Source organism: Cervus elaphus, chromosome 22 (assembly GCF_910594005.1).
Source record: "Cervus elaphus chromosome 22, mCerEla1.1, whole genome shotgun sequence".
Lineage (NCBI taxonomy): Eukaryota > Metazoa > Chordata > Mammalia > Artiodactyla > Cervidae > Cervus > Cervus elaphus.
Genome location: NC_057836.1, coordinates 7,804,245 through 7,822,841, shown reverse-complemented (window position 1 = coordinate 7,822,841; position 18,597 = coordinate 7,804,245). Strand labels below are relative to the sequence as shown.

The 18,597-nt window shown below is 43.7% G+C and overlaps 1 protein-coding gene and 1 non-coding gene across 2 annotated transcripts; both read right to left on the bottom strand.

Moving 5' to 3' along the window:
* Positions 1–2,211: 2,211 nt before the first annotated feature.
* LOC122680218 (DNA-directed RNA polymerase III subunit RPC10) lies at positions 2,212–2,935 on the bottom strand. Its single transcript, XM_043881356.1, has one exon. The coding sequence runs from the start codon at positions 2,912–2,914 to the stop codon at positions 2,588–2,590; it is 327 nt and encodes a 108-aa protein (XP_043737291.1). The 5' UTR covers positions 2,915–2,935; the 3' UTR covers positions 2,212–2,587.
* A 1,245-nt stretch (positions 2,936–4,180) lies between these two features.
* On the bottom strand, positions 4,181–4,287 carry LOC122680887. The gene has a single exon (XR_006336807.1). It is a non-coding gene; the product is annotated as a U6 spliceosomal RNA (small nuclear RNA).
* Between the last annotated feature and the right edge of the window lie 14,310 nt (positions 4,288–18,597).

Genomic DNA, 18,597 nt, shown 5'->3' with positions numbered 1-18,597 from the left:
GCGGGCAGGCATACATCCACCCCTCACCCCGCTCCAGCTAAGGCCCAGCCTCTACCCTCGGTCTCAATCTTCTCCGTGGCCCACTGATACCAGGCTGGCAGAGCTGAGTGGTTGTCTAGGAGCAGGGAGTCCGCTCCTTCAGGAACATTGTTAGTGGGAGTTGCTCCCCGGTGACCCTGACTGTCACCCAGCCTGGGCGTGCATGGGGCAGGGGCTGAGAGCAGAAGGGAACAACCAGCTCTTCGTGAAGCCCATACTGTGTCCGGGCCCCTTCCCAAGTGCTTTCATTGCATTTTCTCATCTATCTCCTGCAACAAGCCAGTGAGGTGGTTTTGACTCAGATGTCCCTGAATCTCCTGAAAACTGAGGTTCAGAGAAGTGAAGGAAACAGGCCAAGATCACACAGCTAGCTGCCTGTTTCCGGAGCCAGAGCTTTTAACAACTGAAGTGCTATGTGTCAGGCAATCTGCAGAGGGTACAATATTTCATCTCCTCAATCAGCCCTAAAAGGCCAGCAGTACCGGCCCCATAAAATTAAAAGACGTTTGCTCCTTGGAAGGAAAGCTATGACAAACCTAGACAACGTATTAAAAGGCAGTTTGTCGACAGACGTCTGTCTAGTCAAAGCTATGGTTTTTCCAGGAGTTGTGTACAGTTGTGATAGTTGATCTGTAAAGAAGGCTGAGCGCCGAAGAATTGATGCTTTGGAACTGTGGTGCTGGAGAAGACTCTTGAGAGTCCCTTAGACAGCAAAGAGATCAAACTAGTCAATCCTAAAGGAAGTCAACTTTGAATATACATTGGAAGGACTGATGCTGAAGCTGAAGCTCCAATACTTTGGCCACTTGATGCAAAGATCCGACTCACTGGAAGAGACGCTGAGAACGATTGAGGGGAGGAGAAGAGGGCGATTGAGGATGAGATGGTTAGATAGTATCACTGACTCAATGCACATGAATTTGAGCAAACTCCAGGAGATAGTGGAGGACAGAGCTGCCTGGAGGGCTACAGTCCATGGGGTCACAAAGAGTCGAATGTGATTGAGCAGCTGAACAACAACTAGCCCCATTTGGGAGCTGAGGAAGCAGGTCTGCTGTCTTTCTAAGGTCACGTAGGCAGTGAGCAGCCAGGCTGAGACTGCCCTAGTGCTGAACACCAAACCATGCTCTTTTTCCTACCCCTTCACCTAACTCCATCCCCGACTGCTTCAGGGGGGCTTCAGCAGGGCCCACTATGGGCTTTTTGCCAAAGAGGGCAGACAGTCTGGGGTTAGCCCTACTTCCTGCTTGCACTTTCCTGCCCAATCCACTGTCTGGGACATACTCGGCCCTTCCCCTTTCACAAAACACTCCTCTCCCTTGGCCCACATCACACGGGTATCTCCCACCCCATTGTCTGCTCCTATTTGGCCTTCTTTCCTGAACTCCCCTCCTTTCCTCATTTCCAGCAAGGAAAGGTCCCAGGACTTGATCCCAAATCCTCTTACCACCTACTCATCTCCCCTGTTAGATCTCTCCCATCCCCATCTGTGGCCCAGTAACTTTCAATTTATTTCTCCTGCTCCAGCCTCTCCTCTCAGGAGTCACGCCTGATTGCTTCCTTGCCATTTTTTGAACTGTATTGAGATATAATTCACACCATACCATTCATCCACTCAGAGTGTACAATTCTATGAATTTCAATATATCAACGGAGTTGTGCAACCATCACCACTATAGTCAATTTTAGAACATTTTTATCACCCCTCAAAGAAACCCCATACCCATTAACAGTCACTCCCCACTTCCCCCTAACTTCAACAGGCCCTAGAAACTAATCTTATTTCTGTCTCTATGAATTTGCTTATTTCTTCACATTTCATAAAATGGGATCATTCATACAGGGAATTCCTTGGATGTCCAGTGGCTGGAATGCCACACTTTCATTGCCAAAGACCTGGGTTCAATCCCTGGTCAGAGAACTAAAATCCTGCTAGCCGGTGGGGCAGCCAAAAAAAAAAAAAAAAAAGGGATCATGCAATATGTGACTTTCTGTGACTATAATGGTGATGTTTTATGCTTTCAAGTTTTATCCTTGTTGTAGTATGTATCAGTACCTCCTTTTTTTTTTTTTTTTTTAACAAGACTGTTAACTTTAATTAAATATTCAGGATAAATTTTGATTAAATAAGTTTGCAATTAACAGTTAAATACTGAGGGGCATCTAATGTACTAAACTAATAAGATTTACTTCATTAGTTGTACAAACAATGTAAATATTAAAGAGTGTTGGCTGATGGTAGGAGAATATCAATTGCCCAACAAACATAAAAGAGGAAGAACAGGACCTTAAACAGGAGACACTCAGTTATGGATACTCCTGTCCACACACAGCATGGGCAGAATTTGGACATCCTGTACACCAAGGAGTTAATCTGCTGACTGGGAGGCGGGCTATACTTCCTGACCCCCTGGGCAGCCACCCTTAAAGGGTCAGCTTTCCACCACACCAGCCAAGACCCTCAGGACACACGGTTCACACTCGCAGCTGGGAATACACCCTGGGCAGTAAAGCACGCAGACGCTGACGCAGCTGGGCCATCCTGGCCTCAGTCCCGCCAGCGGTGTCCACACTGAGCATTGCAGCACTTGTAGAAGGTGGTCATGGGCTCGTCTGCAGAGCGGGTCTGAAGCTGCATGAAGTAGGCTCGAGGGTGTTCACACTTGGGACACGGCTCTGCAGTAGAGTCAACATTCTCCCAGGCAGCTGCTCCACCAAGCACATCATCCACTTCTTTCAGCTTTGGATACTTCCGATTTGTTACCTTGCGCGTGACGTTGTGCACGTAGGGGCAGGTGTTGCAGGCGAAGCGGTGGCAGCGCTGCCCCTCCTCGACGATCAGCCCGTTCCCGCAGCCCGGGCAGAAGAGCAGCATGGCCGCCACCGGCCCGGCGCTCCCGGCCCAGTACCTCCTTTTTAATAGCCAGATAATATTTCACTGTGTGGGTATACCATATTTTCTCTATCCGTTCATCCAGTGATGGACATTCATATTGTTTCCACTATGTTTAACTTTTTGAGGACCCAGTTAACTATTTGCCACAGAACCGCCTTATTTTACATTTCTACCAGCAGTGTATGAGGATTCCAAGTCCTCCATATCCTCACCAACACCTGTCATTGTCTATCTTTGACTACAGCCAACCTAGTGGAAGGACTATTCATTGGACAGACTGATGTTGAAGCTGAAACTCCAATACTTTGGCCACTTGATGCGAAGAAAGCAAAGAGCCAACTCTCTGGAAAAGACCCTGGTGCTGGGAAAGATTGAGGGCAAGAGAAGGGGGTGACAGAGGATGAGATGGTTGATGGTATCCCTGTGAAGGACAGGGAACCCAAGTGTGTTGCAGTGTATGGCATCACAAAGAGTGGAACACGGCTTGGTGACTGAGCAACAACAACAAACCTAGTGGACGGGAAGTAGTATCTTGTTATGGTTTTGATTTGCATTTCCCTGATGGCTAAGGATGTTGAAAATGTTCTTCTGTATTTATTGTTGATTTATAAATCTTCTTTAGAGAAATATATTTTCAAATACGTTGCCCACTTTTAAAGTTATTTGTCCTTTTACTATTGAGTTGTAAATGCTCTTTACATATTCTGGATGAGGGTATCTTTTCACTTTCTTGATAGTTTTCCATAATGGCTGCACCAATTTACATCCCCACTAATGATGTAGGGGGCTTCCCTTTTCTCCACACCCTTTCCAGCTTATTTGTAGATTTTTAAAATAATGGCCATTCAGACCAGTCTCTCTCTGGCACCTTGTTGTAGTTTTGATTTGCATTTCTCTAATAATTAAAAACATGTGGGCTTCCCTGATGGCTCAGTGGTAAAGAATCCACCTACCAATGCAGGAGACAGGAATTCCATCCCTGATCCAGGGAGATCCCACATTTTCAGAGCTACTTAGCCTGTGGGCCACAAGTATTGAACCTGTGCTCTAGAGTACAGGAGCTGAAATTACTGAGCCCTCTAGCTGCAGGTGCTTAAGTCCGAGTGTCCTAGAGACCGTGCTGCACAACTAGAGAATCCACTGCAACGAGAAGCCCTTGTACAACAACTGGAGAATGCACTCGCTCCCCACAACTAGAGAAAAGCCCGAGCAGCAACAAAGACCCAGAACAGCCACAGATAAATAAATAATTCGGAATGCTTCATGAATTTGTGTGTCATCCTTGCCTGGGGGCCATGCAAATATTCTCTGTATCATTCCAATTTTAGTATATGTGCTGCTAAAGTGAGCACCTGGATGAACTTTTTTCCTTGCCGGATTAGCCTATCTAGAACCTCCAAAACAATGTTAAATAGAAGTGACGACAGTGGGCATTTTTGTCTTGTTCTTGATCTTAGGGGTATATCATTCCGTTCAGTTCAGTAGCTCAGTCGTGTCCGACTCTTTGCGACCCCATGGACTGCAGCACGCTAGGCCTCCCTGTCCATCACCAACTCCTGGAGCTTGCTCAAACTCATGTGCATCAAGTCGGTGATGCCATCCAGCCATCTCATTCTCTGTCGTCCCCTTCTCCTCCCGCCTTTACTCTTTCCCAGCATCAGGGTCTTTTCCAATGAGTTGGCTCTTCGCATCAGGTGGCCAAAGTATTGGAGCTTCAGCTTCAGCATCAGTCCTTCCAATGAATATTCAGAACTGATTTCCTTTAGGATTGACTGGTTGGATCTCCTTGCAGTCCAAGGGACTCTCAAGAGTATTCTCCAACAGCATTCAAAAGCATCAATTCTTTCGTGCTCAGCTTTCTTTATGGTCCAACTCTCACATCTATACTGGAAAAACCATAGCTTTGACTAGATGGACCTTTGTCAGCAAAATAATGTCTCTGCTTTTTAATATGCTATCTAGGTTGATCATAGCTTTTCTTCCAAGGAACAACCGTCTTTTAATTTCAAGGCTGTAGTCACCATCTGCAGTGATCGAACAGTATATCATTCAGTCTTTCACAATTAAGTTTGTTGTTAATTATGATGGGTTTTTCATAGATTCCCTTTCTTAGGTTGTGAAAATTACCTTCCATTCTTAGTTTGTTGAGTATTTTTATTATTAAACTGGTAGATTTTGTCAGATGCTTTTTTCTGTATCTATCGAGATGATCATATGGTTTTTGTCATTTATTTTATCCATGTGCTATATTACACTAATTGATTTTCAAATAAATCCACAAGACCATCTTCAAGGTCCAGATTCACAAAGAAGACTCACAGGATTCAGTATGTAGTCACACTCACAGCTAAGTTTTATTATAGTGGAAGGATACAGTGTGAAATCAGCAAAGAGGAACAGTACGTGGGGCAAAGTCCAGAGGAAACCAACACAAACTTTCAGAGTGCTCTTCAAGTGGAGACATGCCTAACATCTCCAAGTCCTGACAACACATGAGATGTTGTTTACCACAGAAACTCATTTGAAATTCAGCGTTCAAGGTTTTTAATAAAGACTGGTCATTTAGGCACCCTTTGTCTAGCATGGACCAAAATTCCAGACTCTTAGAAGAAAAGCAGGTATTTAGTTAGCATAAACTGCATTATTTGTATACATAGTATAGGCACAGTGAGCTGCACTTACCAGTCCTGAAATTCCCATTCCCAGATGCCAGCCAAGGGCCCACCTTGCAAACCAGCATTTCTAAGGATAGCAGTCTTAAATTCCATGTGTTTACTCCTTTCTGCACAAGATATTAAACCAACTCTGTATTCCTGGAATAAATCCCACTTGATCATGGTGTATAATCCTTGTTACATATTTTTTATTTGTATTTATTTACTTATTTATTGAAATATAGTTGATTTACAACATTATGCTAATTTCTGCTGTACAGAAAGTGATTGAGTTATACACATATATTCATTCTTTCCTTTTTATATACTTTTGGGTTCATTTTGCTAGTATTTTGTTCAGGATTTTTGTATCTAAATTTGTGAGGGATATTGGTCTGTAGGTTTCTTTTCTTGTGATGTCTTTCTCTAGTTTTGATATCAGAGTAATACTGGCCTCATGCAATGACTGGGACGTTTTCTCTCCTGTTTTTGGAAGAGTTGGCCCTTCCAACCTCTGGAAGGTTGATGTAGTCGTTTCCTTTTGCTGCTGTAACATGTTATCACAAACTTAGTGGCTTAAATTGACAAATGTGTTCCTCTACAATTCTGGAGATTGAACATCCAAAAGTAGAAAAGTGAGGGACTTCCCTGGCAGTCCAATGGTTAAGACTTCCTACTTCCAATGTCATGGGTTTGATCCCTGGTCAGGGAACTAAGATCCCACATGCTGCAAGGCACGGCCAAAAAAGAATAATAAAAATAATAATTTTTTAAAAAGGTGCAAAAATTGAGGTGTAATAGGACCACTTCCTTCTGGAGGCTCCAGGAAAGAACCTGTTTTTTTTTTTTTTCACACACTGCTTTCGTTTTATTTTATTTATTTATTTTTGGCTTTGCTGAGGTTTGTTGCTGCACTGGAGCCTTCTTTAGTTGTAGCAAGTGGGGGCTACTCTTCATTGAGCTGCATGGGCTTCTCATTGCAGTGGCTTCTCTTGTTACAGAGCATGGGCTCTAGGTGCATGGGTTTCAGTAGTCGCAGCACATGGGCTCAGTACTTGTGGCACATGGGCTTTGTTCCTCTGCAGCACGTGGGATCTTCCTGGATCAGGGATCAAACCCATGTCCCCTGCATTGGCAGGTGGATTCTTATCCACTGCACCACCAGGGAAGCCCTCCAGGAGAGAATCTTTCTGCTTCTTGTCTTTTCCAGCTTCTAGAAGCTGCTCATGGCTCTTTTCTCCATCATCACAGCCCGTTGAGTAGTAGCTTCTTTTCCAGACTCTGCTTCCCTCTGCTTCCTTCTTGACGTGGCATCCTAACCCTGACTCTTCCATCATCCTTCTTATAAGGACCTTTCTAACTACATCAGGCCTACTCAGAAAATCCGGGATCATCTCCCTATCTCCAGATTCTTGGCTGAATCACATCTGTAAAATTCCTTTTGTCATATAAATTAACATTCACAGGTTCTTTGAATTGTGACAGACAAGGGTATCTTTGGGGAGCCTTTATTCCACCTACCATAATTGGTAGTAATTCTTCTTTGAATGTTTAGTCAAATTTGCCAGTGAAGCCATCTGAGACTGAACTTTTCTTTGTGGGACATTTTAAATTATTAATTGGATATCTTTATTTACAATAGGCCTATTACATTTTCAGCTTCTTCTTTTTTTTTTTTAAAGTCACATCCGACTCTTTGTGACCCCGTGGACTGTACAGTTCATGGAATTCTCTAGGCCAGAATACTGGAGTAGGTAGCTTTTCACTTCTCCAGGGCATCTTCCCAACCCAGGGATTGAACCCAGGTCTCCTGCATTTCAGGAGGATACTTTACTAACTGAGCCACAAAGGAAGCCCAGGTTCTTCTGTTTTGAAATAAATTTATTTATTTTTAGTTGGCTGTGTTGGGCTTTGTTGCTTCATGGGCTTTCTCTTGTTGTGGCGAGCAGGGGCTCCTCTGTTCCAGCGCGTGAGCTTCTTACTGTGGTGGCTTCTATTGTTGCAGAGCACAGGCTCTAGGGCACAGACTCAGTGGTTGTGGCACATGAGCTTAATTGTTCTGAGGCATGTGGGATCCTCCTGGACCAGAGATCAAACTCGTGTCTTCTGCCCTGGCAGGCAGATACTTTACCACTGAGCCACTAGGGAAGTCCTCAACTTCTTCTTCTGGGAGTTTCAATAGTTGTGCTTTTCTAGAATTTGCCCATTTGATCTAAATTATCTAACTTGTTGCAGTACAGTTGTTCATAGTATTCTCCAGCTTTATGGATGTATAATTTACAAATGAAATTTTATACATTAAAGGTGTGCAAAATGATGATTTAACCTATGTATACTTTGGGAAATGATTACCACAGTCAGGTTAATTAACACATCCATTATCTCAGATAGTTAGTTTTTTTGCATATGTGTGGTGAGGATGAAAAAAAAAAAATTAAAAGTTTTAGTCACTCAGTCATGTATGACTCTTTGCAACCTCATGGACTGTAGCCCACTAGCTCCTCTGTCCATGGAATTCTCCAGGCAGGAATACTGGAATGGGCAGCCATTCCCTTTTCCAGGGGATCTTCCTGACCCAGGGGTCGAACCCGGGTCTCCTGAATTGCATCCGGATTCTTTACCATCTGAGCCATGAGGGAAGTCCAAAGTCTATTCTCTTAGCAAATTTCAAGTACAAAGCATAATATTGGGCGTAGTTTCATTCTGCGCATTAGATCCCCAGGACTTATTCATCTTATAACTGCAGATTAGTACCCTTTGAGCAGGGTGTCCCCATATGGTATCCTCTTATAATCTTTCCTACTTCTGTAAGTTTAGTATTAATGTCCCTTCTTTTAGTTGTGATTATAGAAATTTTAATTTTATTTTTCTCTGGTCAGTCTAGCCAAAAGTGTATCATTTTTGTTGATCTTTTAAAAAAACTTTTGGTTTTATTGATGCTCGCTATTGTTTTTCTGCTCTTTAGTTCATTTGTTTGCTGCTCTAGTCTTTATTATTTCCTTCCTTCTCCTTCTTTTGGGTTTTATTTGCCCTTTTTTTTCTAGTTCCTTAAGGCAGAAGTTTAAGTACTTGATTTAAGATCTTTCTTTGTTTTAAAACTAGGCATTTACAGTTATAAATTGTGCCCTGAGCCCTGCTTCAGCTACATGTTGTGTAGGGGTTAAGGTCACAAGATCTGAACCCACTCCCTAGGTTGAAATTCAGCTCTGCAATTTATTAACCACTTGGCCTTAGGCAATAGCCTCATCTATAAAATGATATAATATGATAGCAACTGCCTCATAGAATTGTTGTAGGGATTCTATATATATTAATATACTTAAAGGACATAAAACAATGCCCTGAAAATAGAAAGCACTTAATAAGTATAGCTAATATTATTTATTTAACAAATATGCATTGAATCACCACTCTGTAGCAGGTTTGGTTGTCATGAGAATGATAAACAAGACTAAGGTGCCACTCTCCTGACATTTATGTTCCAGTTGGGAGAGACAGACAGTAAATTAATGAATTAGTTAATAATAATTTTTAGTAAATTAATTAATTAATGTGCTAGAGATAAGCTGAGGAACTCTTTTAGATTGGGAAAAATGGATTAGGGAAAGCCATATCCAAAAGAAATTTGTCAGGGACAGAATATGCCAAGCTGAGGAAAGGACTCATGTAGAAGTCCCACAACAGGAACAAGAGCAGAATGTTTGAGACCCCCTCAGGAAGGCTGGAGGCAGATAAAGGAAGAGCGATTTCAGAAGAGGTCAATCTGGGACTTGAAATGACTTCATGGGATTCCAGAGTCTGGCTGTTTTGTAGTATTTTTAAATTTTTTATTGAACTTATAGTTGGTTTATAATGTTGGGCTTAATTTCTGCTGTACAGTAAAATGACTCAGTTATATACATATATATTCTTTTCATATTCATTTCCATTATGGTTTATCACAAGATATTGAATATAGGTCCCTGTGCTATATCGTAGGACCCTGTTTATCCATCCTGTATATAATAGTTTGCATCTGCTGATCCCAAACTTCCAGTCCTTCCTTCCCCTCACCCCCTTGGCAACCACAAGTCTGTTCTCTATGTCTGTAAGTCTGTTTCTGTGTCATAGATATGCTCCTTTGTGTTGTATTTTAGATTCCACATAGAAGTGATATCATACGGTATTCATCTTTCTCTTCCTGACTTTTAACATGTTCTCTTCCCAAAGGTTGTTTTCCCAATTTGTTACTCTTACAACAATGGCAGCACACAGGTTCATCTCTGTGCCTTCAACCAGTTTCTAAGATAGATTCCAAAGGTAAAATGATTGGGTTGTATTACTTTTTAATTGGAAACAATGTTATTTTAAAAAATGAATAAGTGAGGGACCATACAATGGGGAGTGGGACCCTCTAGAGGCACCACAACACATTCTGGAAGACTCTCATGTGCTGAGAAGTTAAGCCTTTAGGCAGCAAAGAGCTACTGAATGGTAAATTGTTGTTGATCACTTATTAAGTTTATTATGCACCTGACACTGCTTCTTTACATGCAAATTCATAGTTCATCCTTGTAAACATACTCTGCTATAACACTGTTGGTATCCATCATTCTACGGTCAAGGAAACTGAGACTAGGTTAAAGTAACTTGCCAGAAAAAAAAAAAAAGTAACTTGCCAGAAAAAGTGGTGCAGCTCAGAGGGAGGGTAGTCTGGGTCTGAATCTAGGAATCTTGACTCCACTTCTAAGTTTAAGCACTATATCTGGTGGTTGAAGAGTTGGGAATGGGTCAAAGGCAGACCAAAGTGAAGGTGTCTTCTAGCTATGTGAGAATAGCTCTGAGAGTTTTGAAAGAAATCACTGGTTAAAAAAAAAGAAATACTTGGTTACCACTCATGATGCCTTGAATCTACACATGAATCCTATTAGTTGCCTTATAATGAACAAGCTGTCTCCTTTCTTTCCCACGGTAATATCACTAAAAGGGCACACAGTCACCAGCATGAACAGAACATCTCTCAGGACTTCCCTGGCAGTACAGGGCATGGCAATCTGCCTGCCAATGTCGGAACCCCGGTTAAATCCCTGGCCGGGGAGACCCCCTATGCTGGAGGGCAACTAAGCTCTTGCATCACAGCTACTGAGCCCCCGCTCTAGAGCCTGTGAGAGGCAAACACTGAAGTCCACATGCCTAGAACCTGGAACTCCGCCAACGGAAGCTGCCGCAATGAGAAGCTCACACCCCGCAGCAAAGACTCGTCTGCACTTGCCTCAACTGGACAAAGCCCGGAAGCAGCAACGAAGATCGAGTGCAACCAAAATAAAAAATAAATAAATAAAATTATAAAAAATAAATAAATGACATCTCTCACCCTCCTTGCACTAGATGTGACCATGTATCTAAACTCTTGCTAGTGGGCTATAAGTAGAAGTATTATATGGCAGCTTCTAAGAACAGAAAATAAAACACTAGTGGGGCTCCCTTTGCCTGCTCCTCCAACTTTCCACAAACTTCTGCCTGGTCTGAAGATATTGAATTGGTGCTGAGGTAGGAGACAGCGGGTCTCTGGGCCTGACACCTGGTGTTTGTCAAGTAGAGTAAAACTGAGCCTTTGGCCTCACCCAGACATTCCAAGGATAAAGCTATGGCAAAAGCTGAGCTCTGCTAAAGAGATAAGGTGCCCACTCTTCAGGTCAAGGAAGACTTCCCTGTCTGCACATGCACAGGAAGGCTTCTTGGGGGTCAGAAAGGGAGGGGGCCCCACCCCATAATAAATGTGGACATGCACCCATAGGCCTCTGCAGTGGGATCCATCTTAGCAAAAATTTGCACACGCATCTTGGGGAGGGTCCATGGACCAGTCAGGTGTAAAGAAAGAAACAAGATAACTGGCCAAAGGTATAAACAAAGACCCGGAAGGACTGTCCTATATAAATGATTTACATCACCTCTTTACTGCACTCCTCCTCACTCAGGATGTCTGCACTTCTGTCCGGGTGTGCGTTTCTGCCTGGTTTCTGGCTTACTGTGCTCTTCCTCACTCAGGACGCCCCCGACTCCACTCTGGGTGTACGTCTCTGCCTAGTTTCTGACTTATTGCACTCTCCCTCATTAGAAAGGTTGCCCATACCCTTTCTCTCTGAGTGTGTATCTCTGCTGTGCTTTTGAGTTAGATAAACAAACTATTTTCCAGTGTGCTTTCCTATACATGGTGCTGTGTCTCTAATAATAAACTTTGTACCTGTTTTCACAGTTTTTGTCTCCTTGAAACAATCTTGCTTTCAAACCGGGGAAAGAGCCAGGGCCATTTTGCTTCTGGGGTCTAGCCCCCAATGGTCTAGTGGCTAGAATTCCTGGTTTTCATCCATGCTACCCAGGTTCAAATTGCCAACATCTGTTGGATCATAGAAAAAGCAAGGGAATTCCAGAAAAACATCTACCTCTGCTTCACTGACTACGTGAAAGTCTTTTTTTTTTTCTTTTTTTTTTTTTCTAATAAATATTTTTATTTATTTGACTTAGCACCAGATCTTAGTTGCAGCAGGCAGGATCTTTGACCTGTGTTAAGGCATGTGAACTCTTAGGTGCAGCATGTGGGATCTAGTTCCCCGGCCAGGGATAGAACCAGGGCTCCCTGCATCGGTAGCTCAGAGTCTTAGCCACTGGACCACCAGGGAAGTTCCACGTGAAAGTCTTTGACTATGTGGATCACAATAAATTGTGGAAAACTCTTAAAAAGATGGGAATACCAAACCACCTTACCTGCCTCCTGAGAAACATGTGTGCAGGTCAAGAAGCAACAGTTAGAACTGGACATGGAACAGTGGACTGGTTCAAAATTGGAAGAGGTGTACATCAAGGCTGTATATTATCACCTTGCTTATTTAACTTATATGCAGAGTACATCATGCAAAATGCTGGGCTGAAATCAAGATTGCCTGGAAAAATAACAACCCCAGATATATAAATGATACACTCTAATGGCAGAAAGTGAAGAAGAACTAAAGAGTCTCTTGATGAAGGTGAAAGAGGAGAGTGAAAACCTGGCTTAAAACTCAACATTCAAAAAACTAAGATCATGGCATCTGGTCCCATCACTTCAAGACAAATAGATGGGGGAAAAGTGAAAACAGTGACATTTTATTTTCTTGGGCTCCAAAATCACTGAAGACACGAAATTAAAAGACCCTTACTCCTTGGAAGAAAAGCTATGAGAAACCCAGACAGCATATTAAAAAGTAGGGACATCACTTTGCCAACAAAGGTATATATATTCAAAGCTATGGTTTTTCCAGTAGTCATGTCTGGATGTGAGAGTTGGACCATAAAGAAGGCTAAGCGTCGAAGAATTGGTGCTTTCGAATTGTGGTGCTAGAGAAGACTCTTGAGAGTCCCTTGGACTGCCAGGAGATCAAACCAGTCAATCTTAAAGAAAATCAGTCCTGAATATTCATTGGAAGGATGGATGGTGAAGCTGAAACTCTAATAGTTTGGCCACCTGATGGGAAGAACTTACATTGGAACATTGGAAAAAACCCTGATACTAAGAAAGATTGAGGGCAGGAGGAGAAGAGGGTGATAGAAGATGAGATGGTGGGATGGCATCACCAACTCAAAGGACATGAGTTTGAGCAAGCTCCAGGAGATAGTAAAGGACAGGAAATCCTGGTGTGGTACAGTTCATGGGGTCACAAAGAGTCGGACATGACCTAGTGACTGAACAACAACAACAGCCCAGGTTCAATTCCTGGGCAGGGAACCAAGATCTTCTTGAAGACCGCTCACTGCTCTCCCTCTGAGATCAGTGCCGGAGGCTGAAAGCCACCAGTTAGCCATGGAGGGTGAGCCAAGGAGCTGGAAGTGGCTGAGCAGGGAAATTTGTGGAGTGAAGCTTCTGTTCCTGCCCTGAGCTGCAAGCATCTGATATTTTCTATTCTATTCTAACTCATTAAAAAAAAAAGAGTTGGCTGTGGCCCACTTGACATCACGACACACTAATGGATCACAAGTGTTGGCCGTCCTTGAAATGCAAGTTCCAAACAGGGCAGGAATACTGGAGAACTGGTAGAGAAAGTTCAGTCGTTGGGTGTGTTGGGTGCTGTTTGCTTTCAAGAGTTCTCTGACAGCAGGACACAGACAGAAGCACTCCAGTCTTCAGCAGAGGTACAAAGGAATGTACTCTGCTGGCAGCCCCCAATCCAAATTGTCCAAGAGTTCCATAACACAGAGATGATTCGGGGCTGAAAGAAGCCATCTGCTTTGGTATTTCAAACCTAAGCAATTACAAGGAGTGGCTTAAAGCACTGAGAGATAAGGCTAACTTTCCCCCAGAGGCCAGGAGCCTGAAGGCAAAAATGGGATTAAGGAATGTGCCTCCCCACCCTGTTTTAAAGGCTTTGAAAGTGGTGGCCATCAGGCTCAGCCCTGGGATTCACTTGTAGACCAAAATGCGTGCTTAGTTGCTCAATCCTGTCCAACTCTGCGACCTCATGAACTGTAGCCCCACCCCCACCCCCAGCTCCTCTGTCCATGGGATTCTCCAGGCAAGAATACTGGAGTGGGTTGCTATTTCCTACTCCAGGGGATTTTCCCAACCCAGGGATCAAACCCACATCTCCTGCAATGGCAGGCAGATTCTTTACCACAGAGCCACCAGGGAAGCCCATAGACCAAACTATCCAGGCCTAAAAGTTATATGTAGGTGAGCTCTTTGGCTGCGTTCACTTCCTTGCACACAAAGCAAATAATCTGGAAGGCTGCTCAGAGAAAGAATTAAAGAGTAGTTCCCACTTATCCTCGGGGGACATGTTTCAAGACCCGCGGTGGGTGCCTAAAACCACGGATAGTACAGAACCCCATACATACTGTTATTTCTAGCATCACTACTCTTGTTCTTTGAGGTCATTATGATGTGAAATGAGTAATCTGAACACAAGCACTGAGACATTGAAATAGTCGATCTGATCACCAAGAAGGGTGCTAAATGTCTTCGCCATGGGAAATGTGTGCAATGTGGATACACTGGACAAATGGATGATTCATGTCCCTGCAGGACAGAGCTAGATGGGGCAAGATTTCATCACACTTCTCGGAACACTGTGCAATTTAAAACTTATGAATAGTTTGTTCTGGAGTTATCCAATTAATATTTTCTCATGGCGTTTGACCTTGGCTAACTGAAACAGGGCAAAGTGTAAGTGAAACTGAAACTGGGGATAAGAAGGGACTACCGTATTAGCAGGAAATGGCAACCCACTCCAGTATTCTTGCCTGGAGAATCCCAGGGACAGGGGAGCCTAGTGGACTGTCGTCTATGGGGTCGCACAGGGTCGGACACGACTGAAGCGACTTGGCAGCAGCAGCAGCAGCAACCGTATTAGCAAAGAAACCACCAACCTGAAAACATCTGTGACTACTTAACCCTGAAGCCATTCCCAGGCTGCAAACCTGCATTAGCAGGAGGCAAACACTGAAACTATGTGGCCCCAGTAAACCACTTCCCAATGCCCACTGTCCTTGTGTCCTTGGAGAATAATGGACATTTTCAGAACAGTCATTTTTATTGTGATTATCTTGTTCTCACTCCACTTGCGTGCATCTGTGCTCAGCTGTATCCAACTCTTTGCCACCCCATGGACTGCAACCCCCCAGGCTCCTCTGCCTCAAAAGATCTATTTCCAAATTCCCTCAAATGAGGCTCTGCACAGGACAATCTTGCAACATGACAGCTGGATTTTCCCAGAGTGAACCATCCAAGGGAAAAAGAAAGTTAAGCATGTAAGACAGAACCATCATCTTTTCACGAGCTAATCTTGAAAGTAACATTCTGCCACTTCTCTGTTAACTTCTCTGTGTGCACGTGCTCAGTCGCTCAATCGGGTCCCACTCTCTTGTGACCCCATGGACTGCAGCCAGCCAAACTCCTCTGTCCATGAGATTTCCCAGGCAAGAATAATGGAGTCGCTTGCCATTTCCTTCTCCAGGGATCTTCCTGATCCAGGGATTAAACCCGCATCTCCTGCCTTGGCCGGCAGATACTTTACCACTGAGCTACCTGGGAAGCCCCTCTTACTCCACTAGTATATATTTAAAGATAGTCTGTCTTTTAGTTTTTAGGTTGCACCTTTATCTGAACCAGGACTTCCCTGGTGGCTCAGACGGTAAAGCATCTGCCCACAACGTGGGAGATCCAGGTGTGATCCCTGAATCAGGAAGATCCTCTGGAGAAGGAAATGGCAACCCACTCCAGTACTCTTGCCTGGAAAATCCCATGGACTGAGGAGCCTGGTAGGCTACAGTCCGTGGGGTCGCAGAGTCTGACACGACTGAGCGACTAAACTTTAAAAACTTTTACCTGAACCCGATGGGTAGTTACAGACTTAGGTTATAGACTTTGAGCTGGATACAGTGGGATTTGAGAGTTTCTCTATTGGGGAGCAGGTAAGTATGTTTTATAAGTGGAGAAAAGAATATATAGGGTGATGATTTAATTTACCATCCAAACTAGGACAATTTTTAAAAACTGTTTTTTTGTTTTTTTTTTTTTGAGGGGGGTTGCAGGCTGAGCTCTGAGGAACGAGGAATCTTAGTTCCCCAACCAGAGATTGAACTTGTGCCCCTGCCATGGGAGCGCAGACTCTTAATCACCAGAGTGCCAGTGAAGTCCCTCTCCAAAAATCCATTTATTTTAATATTATTCAGATGTTAATATAATTGTTTGTAGATTTTTTGATGATGGCCATTCTGATCAGTGTGAGGTATTACTTCATTGTAGTTTTGATTTGCATCAAAACTAATAATTGAGCAATGTTGAGCATCTTTTCATGTGTTTGTTGGCCACTTGTATGACTTCTTGGGAGAAGTGTCTGTTTAGCTCTTCTGCCCATTTTTTGATTGAGTTGTTTGTTTTCTTTTGAATTTGGGGGGACATATACCTATAAGTAGAATTGCTGGATCATATCATTGGAACTACTGATGCTGAAGCTGAAGCTCCAATAATGGCCACCTAATGTGAGAAGCCAATCCATTGGAAAAGACCCTGATGCTGGGAAAGATTGAGGGCAGGAAGAGAAAGGGGTGACAAAGGGTGACATGGTTGGATGGCATCGTCAGCTACTCAATGGATATGAGTTTGAGCAAACTCTGAGAGATAGTGAAGGACAGGGAAGACTGGTGTGCTGTAGTTCATGGGGTTGCAAAGAGTTGGACATGACATAGTGAATGAACCACAATGGCAACTGTATATTTAACTTTTTGAGGAACCACCAAACTCTTTCCTTTTCTGCCCTTTTTAGTGAAAAAGAATTCTATTAATATACAGATAATCGTGTAAGCTGTGGCAATCCCATGCAAATTGGGATGTATGGTTGCCTTTTGTGTATATAGACATACGGAAGGAATGTGGCAGAGAAAATTGTTTCCCTGTATATGTTCTCTGCTTGGCCTATAAAATTTAGGTGTGCATGTGGCTACTCAGATGAGATCCATATTTCCAAGGCTGCCCTGTGGCAAGGCATAACTGTGAAACTAAGTTTTGGCCAGTGGGATACGTAACGGCCGCTGCAGTTTCCAGGGAGGGTCCTTATAGGGATCTCCTCCTCCTGCCTGGGATGGAAATGTCCTGGCTGCTAGATCTCAGAACAGAGATGATTTAGGAAAGGAAGATGCAGTGAGAGGGGGTTGAAGGAGGCTGGGTCTCTCATACCGGCTGGAATCCCTAATGCCAGCCAAGGACCATCTACCTCTGGACTTTTACCAGGGGCAAAATTAAACTTTTGTGTTGTTTGGTTTGAGGTTTTCTAATTCTAATTCTTCCAGGTACTCTCAGTAGCTAGTCATTGATTGTTTTAGTGCTTGAAATGTGATAGTTATGATCTTGAGGTTAAGTTGGTGGAAACCCAACCTTAAGTCTGGCTTTCTTTGATTTGTTCAGCGCTAGACAATTTCAAGCTCCCTCACCCATTACACCTCCTCCTTCCTTTTCTTCTCTGCCCTGAGCTCCCCTTTCTGCAGCAAACAAAGCCCCTCAGCCTGGACCTTCACTTCCAGCAGCTTGCTCTCACTGGCAACCGGAGAAGCTGGCTGTGTCCCAACAGCTACAGGAAAGAGGCTCCTCCGGGCACCCTCACCTTCTGCGCCTGGAGTTCTAACTCTGCAGTCTCCTCCTGCCAGCTCCTCACCATTTGTCTCTTCATGCCACCTCCCGTCACTGTTTACTCATCAAAAATTCGGCACCAGGGCCCCAGGCAGTGGCCAGAGAGCTGGGATCATAATTGACCTCGGGGTCTGGACTGCTGTCATGAGGAGCTTGGCATGAGATTTCTGGGGAAATCTTAGTCCCTAGCATCCCCTCCAGCTTTCCCACACCCCCACTTCCCCTGCCTTTCTGAAGCATTCAGCCTTCCCATTTCTCCCCACCCTGAATTTCTTTCTCTTGGCCTCACCGTAAGCAGGCTGTTTTTCCTACAGTGCTAGGGCCCTCAGTCACTCTCTTGAACAATTTATTGTCTCTCCAGCCTCACCAGCATTTCTGACTCCTTCTGTGCTCCTAACCCTCACCCCTGCCTCCTCAAAGGCAGGAGTCAGCAGACTTTCTGTAAAGGGCAAGACTTCAAATTTAGGCTTTGCTGTCCTTTCTTCCCTTGTAGCAAGAAAGCAACCATAGACAATAGGTAAATGAATGGGTGGGACTGTGTTCCAATTAAATTTTATTTATGAAAACGGGCAGCTGGAAAACAAAACAAAACAAAACTGGCAGCTATTCTTTGCCAGCCCCTTCTCTAGAGCATTGTTCTGCCAGGCATCCCTGATTCCCTTCTGGATTTTTAATTTCTTTCCCTACGTCGATTTCTTCTCCACATTCTACGAATATGTTCAAGTATCTGCCCCTCAGTGGGAAAATAGCTGAAAGGGGAGAGAGGATGAGTCAAGGGTGAGGGAACACAGAATAGTCTGGGGCTGAACTTGAAGGCAAGAGCAAGAGATTGAAAGTGATTTCAATGAACATACATCAGGAGCAAGTCCTCG